The 6000-nt window shown below is 37.5% G+C and overlaps 1 protein-coding gene across 3 annotated transcripts in view; it reads left to right on the top strand.

Annotated features, from left to right (window-relative positions):
* The first annotated feature begins 516 nt into the window (after positions 1–516).
* LOC149163589 (uncharacterized) overlaps positions 517–6000 on the top strand; it is a 135981-nt gene continuing 130497 nt past the window's right edge. For 2 of the 3 annotated variants that reach the window (XM_089431780.1, XM_089431781.1), the window contains exons 1-3: positions 517–1566; positions 2414–2518; positions 2869–2978. In XM_089431780.1, coding sequence (XP_089287906.1) covers positions 988–1566; positions 2414–2518; positions 2869–2978 — 794 coding nt within the window. In that variant the 5' untranslated portion in view covers positions 517–987. The remainder of the gene's footprint in view (positions 1567–2413; positions 2519–2868; positions 2979–6000) is intronic. The other variant, XM_089431782.1, reaches the window with a different exon arrangement.

Here is a 6000-nt window from a genome sequence, read left to right as displayed (position 1 = left end):
AATAGCTTATGGGACAGTGCTGGAGTATGTGCATCCAATTTTTTTGAAATAACATGATAGCATGACACATTGGACTCCTGAATTTATGCCACCAATCAATATAAAGAGTTCTGTTCAATATTTATCTTCAGGTTATTGAGAGTCTGACCTCTGTGTATTTTTAACTGTATCAAAAAACGCGTTGAAACTGGTAGTCCAAATTGCGTTTCAAATTTGAGTTGTAGACAAATATGCGCCAGTTTTGGGAGGGAGAGAAGTTAGAGGAGCTCTCTTGTTTAGTTGGACATAGTGTCTCGCTCGAATCTCCACTACCGTTGAGCACCTGCCCCTAAAAGGCCTCGCGATCCAAATTTCCTGTAACTAAACAGCATTCTGGCACTCCCTCCAAAACAAACAAAAATTTGATTGCCCGTTAGCGTTGAATGCCCGCCACACCGCGTCGTCTCTCGTTAACCTCGGGTGTATGCAGGGTTTCATGCGTGGTCATGTTGATGGTCGGTTTATAAGTAAATAAAATACTATTCACCTGTTCTCTCCATCTGTCCAAGATCGAAAAGACAAAGAAGTGAATATAAAATTGTCATCTGGGATTGTACGAGCACATCAGCCTCGTCTGAGTTCAGATCTATACGGTCCAATCAACAACTGCATATAAAACACCATATATTTCAAGTATAGATACGCCCAACAAGATCTGGTAGCTGGATGTTGAAAAACTAGCTCAGATGTTGTGTTGCTAAGAGTTATGGGGAGTCACAAGTACATAACAGTAGCAGTTGCTGCAATCCCAATTGCTCATTGGCTATGATTGAAAGCAGTACCTGTCATACTGGTACGATTCAAAGAGATTAAAACAACTATGTGATTTCTGAGTTTGATGCTTAACAGATTAAAACCATATGGTTTATGTGGGGTTCATAAGATCCTCTGTGACCAAGTAGGGGAGGACAAATATTTTTGCAGCATTGTTTACATAGATTGATTCAGATGGGTATGCCTATGGGACACTCTAATGGGCACTTGGATCAACCTACATTGAAAATAGCGGTGGAAGGCAATGATGAATTGGATATTCATAGAAGGAGCGACGCAGGGTATCCAATCAGAGGAAATGGTTACCCCTTCAAGCGTGCGTTTCATTCCAATGGGATTGACCCGGAGACCAACACAACCGATGGTGGTAACGGTGAGCTTGGCTTAAAGGTTAAGCCTCATTTGAACAAAGCAGGAAGAGGTGAGAAGACTGATGGGTCTGGCAGAAAGAGCAGAGGGACATGGATATATAGCATACTTGTGTGTTTTGCCATTGCTTGTTTTTTGGTCGATGCATTGATGCAAGACACTATAATGATGTTTCTCAGAACTCCTGATTTTGCTCCTCCTGGTTATACTAGCATTAGCCTTCCTACAAAAAATCTACAGCTTAATATTCGAGAAAATCCTGATTATTTCGGAGAAAATATAAAATTTGTGCCTTCTAAGTTTTTGGGTAGACGTATCTGGGATTCAAATATATCAGCAAGACACGGGGAGCGCCATCCAATCAGGGATCCTCAGCTTGCACTCGTAAGTATAATGAACTATTAACATGTTTCATGTATATTGGCTGACTGCAACTATTTACAGAGAATTCAGGCAACCATACAACTGCAATAATTAGTTGAAACAGAGAATGCTAGTGCTTTAGAAGGTCTCATATCATATATCTTAGATTATAGACCTACATTGTTAAGAACACTGTAAATGTGATCTCAAACCAGTATGTGACGAACATTTTCTGAACTGAAGCTGAGGACAGAAAACAATCCTTGGCAGAATTGAGTTCCTTTGAGGTAGAAACGTTTTATTGCTAACTTGCTCGGGACTAATGATGGGGAGTGAAGAGTTCCACACTGTTGACCAAGGCCCCATTCCCATGGACTTTTCTTGGAACTTAAGGTAGCCACAGGGGCACATGAGGCAGGGGTCAAATTTGTAGCACCAGGAGATGAGAACGACCTGACCTTGTTTCAGGCCGAAACCCCCACCCCAAGCATTCCTATTAGGCCTGCCATTTAACAGTCAGCTCACAGCAATTTCAAGCAATAGTATATATACAAACAATTTGGTATATGAAACTCTTGAATTCAAAATCTATCAGTCTTGCCTTGGTCCAGGTTGAAGAGGGATCTTCTAGGTGAAGACCGGTTTTCTTTCTCATATACATCTCTCCATGACGAATTTCCTAATTCTCTTCAGGCCCCTGTAACCACTGTTTGTTTACTGGAGGTACACCTATATCAGCTTTGTGCACAATCGTACCTTGTATCCTAACGGTCACAGGATTAATATGGCCTTCTTACAAAGACTTTGTTTATGTTATAAAGTAGACATAACATTACTCACATTATTTTCTTGGATGTTTCCATGACAGGTGTGCTCTGATCTTTCGAGGAGCCCTCAACTTCTACTGCTGTTTAGTGTTGCAACTGGCCTACAGGGTCTTGGATATGACCTCGAGGTATGGTTTCACCTAGAGGTACCAGGCAAGCTCCGTTCTGTTATAGATGTTGTTTATTGAAAGAGCAGAAAGTAGCCACATAACATAAAATGATGTCGATATGAAACAATATTAAACATGTATATTCTCTGATTATTGTTGTATTTAGCAGTACAAAGCTAAAGTAAGTCCTCAAGTATTAACACCATTCTGTTATATCTTGTTCGACTATGGTAAGAACTATAAACAGTGGTTTTGTAGTACATGGAAAAGATTGGTCATTAAGAAATTTTGTAAAATGAACAGTTATTGTGACTTGCACCTGTCTTCATTTGGGCACAATCAGAACCAATAAAGTAATAAGTTATTTTCTCAAATTTCATTTACAGCTTTATTCACTTGAAGATGGACCCATGCGAACTGTCTGGGAGAAGTTGGGAATTCCTGTTCATATCCTGCGGAGTTATTCAAAGCAGGAACTTCCAGTTGATTGGTTAAAGTAAGCTGAAAATCAAAACCCTTGATATTTAGAAGTTTGTTTTCTATAACTTTGATTGGTCCAGTGTCATGCACTGTGAACAGGATACATAGACATATGGATGAGGAAACTAATTATTTGTTTCAAAATGTGTGTGCATATAATCTTCTGCCTAACTTTCCCTATAAACTTCAGTCTAATGTGGTTCAAAATGGGAAAAGCATGAGGGCACCCATCAATAGATGGTTATTGATTATCCAAGGATTCCTTCAATTATTATTTTTACTATAAGCTTGGACTCTAGTTTCTACCTCTTCTAAATTTTGATTTGACATTCTCTTATTTGCTCATAAAAATATTGAAGTTTCTATAACATTTTGTAAAGTAACATGCACTTAGAAGATGTAAAAATAGATTGCCCCAAGTCTACCCATACCATTAAAGATAAAGCTATGTAAGGATTACCCACACGTTGAAGCTCTTATTATCTCCTTAAAAAATTATCTTCTAAGAAAATGCCTTTGATACTCTTTGAATGATATTTTAATAGCTTAGTTTTTTATTTTTTACTCTTTTTGTGATTTAATACACTATGCAAAAGTTTTCTTTCCCAGTCTCCTTGGCAAGATCAGGAAATTATCATTAGCAACTAATTTTATTTCTATTGGCAATAACAACACTGAAAAAAGTTGAGATGATATGAGCTTGGAAATCTGCTTTCCTTTTAATATTTTGAAACACTATGGTTGGACATCTAATTTTATTTATATTGGCAATAGCAACACTGATAAAAGTTGAGATGATGTGAGCTTGGCAATCTGCTTTTCTTTTAATATTTTGAGACAATATGGTTGGGCCACCAGGGATCAATGTGCTAACCTGATATGCAATCATTTATCCCCCACTCTTGGCTTTCTAGTTTCAAGTGTTGGGGTTGGCTCCTATTGCAGGAACATAACATGCAGATATAAGATTACATGTTTCTCTCTTTACTGTCATGTGGCAAGAGTGGCACCAATTTCTTTTTGATTTTATTTTCCGGGAGCAATTATGAATACTAACACCATGCAGCATTTACAAGATGCTATGAGTGCAAAGTGAACTGAAGCCCTGGCCAAATCTCAGACTAGGTTCAACGCATATGAAATGCAAAAACCTTTTTGGGTCAGCTTTGGACAGGTTTCCAATTTCAGAAATCACCCAAGATTGTGGACTATCATCGTGTTTTTGGCAGTCCTGGAAATAACCAAGGAGTTTCTGCCCATTTCCTGGAACAATTGTGAAGATTCCATCAGTTTCTGGAAATGGATGAAGCTTCCTAGTTGTTTCTTGTCATAGACATTTTGTTTTTATGTGTTTCCATTAATGAGAAAAAACTAAATCTCAAGGCTATCTCAAATTCTCAATACACTTACGTAGGAGTGGTTTTCTATAGCACATCTTTTATCCCAGTCCAACAGCAGAATCATGGCTGATTAAAGGATATGTAGTGCTAACAACCTTGGAAAGACAATCTATCCAACTTCATTTGCAGGATATTCAGGTTAGGATCTGCCTCTTTTCTGGTGACACTATCTCTCCCAATGTTACATTTTTTATGTCACAGAATATATAGCCAAAGGTGTGGAATATAACTTATCTGCAATATTGGGGAAAATATCTGAAAATATTGGCAAACTTAAATAAATACAAAAATATTCATTTTTTTTCATCTCTTTAAACATCTAAGGCAACAACAACATCAAACAAATGCATCGCCAAATAAATATGACTGATATATAAGATGTATAAGATAGCTTCATGTGATACATCACACTCTGATACTGAATTCTGATATCTGTCCTGAGTCCTAGCTCCTGAAAGGATGATACAAAATCCACTAAAAAAATAATAAATCTATCTCATGATTCATCATCATCAGCAAAGTCAGCAGAACTAGAACCGGGATTAGAACTGGCATATGAACTAATTTATGCATTGGTCTACTAAAAAAATACATAAAATACGTGACACACACACATATCCAAACCTCTAGACACCAATTGTGTAAAGTTGATATTGCATAAAGCATGTAAGTACTAAGAGTTAATATATCAAAACAAGAGAGTGTGAATCATGATACATATCCAAAACAAAATGCTTAGATCAAAGGCCCAAATGGCCTCTAGAGTCCAAAACACATCATGCTACAACAAATAACTACATATTATCAAAACCACTGCCTATATTGGGATCCTCATCATTAGTAGCACTCCCTACCCCCTCCTCAGCCTTTGCCCTTACCTTGATCTTTTAGGGACATCATTCAAGACCTCCAATTTTGACGAAATGCTTTAATATAAGTGTTAAAATTAAGGTAGAACAAGCTCAATGTGCCTAATCAATGATTTTTCTTGATTGAAGGGTACATTTTTAGTATTTATTATGGTCATGATCAAGGCGTTCAATGATCAGCATCACCGCCATTGAGGTACATTGAGGGCTTGGTGGTTTGGATTAAATGTCAATCCCATACCCTCATACATGATAAAATCCATTGGAATGTTGCAATCTTGCCTATCTCGAAATCCTGAAAATTGTTGAGTTTTTTGAATTTTGAATGGGATATGAAATTCTACTTTCTCCATGTGAAGTCTGATAAGGTTGGAACTGTCAGGCCAGGCAGTAACTCTCCAAAGGCAGAAAAACTGATTCGTCTGATTATTCCATAGGTAGGTTATTGTTATATACATTAAGAGTGATTGTTCAATTCATCTCCCGATGACTGTTCACATTCCTGATTTATTTATTTACAAATTCCCCCAATCATGAAGATTAGGTGTCAACATTCCCCCCCTTAATCTGAAGGGATGTTGGTGAGTCCAAGCATCATTTTGAATCGTTCAAGCTTTTCCTTTCCAAGTGCTTTGGTGAAGATGTCTGCAATTTCCTCATTTGTGGAACAATGACGGAGATGGATTGTTTTGGCCTCAACATGATGTCGAATCAGATGATATTTAGTATTGATATGCTTTGTTTGATCATGGAACTTTGGATTCTTGGC

Source organism: Pinus tabuliformis, chromosome 5_1, assembly GCF_031772625.1.
Source record: "Pinus tabuliformis cultivar Carrire ecotype Pingquan chromosome 5_1, CPIR1, whole genome shotgun sequence".
Classification (NCBI taxonomy): domain Eukaryota; kingdom Viridiplantae; phylum Streptophyta; class Pinopsida; order Pinales; family Pinaceae; genus Pinus; species Pinus tabuliformis.
The sequence above is the reverse complement of the archived record's forward strand: the minus strand, read 5'-3'. Positions and strand labels throughout refer to the sequence as shown.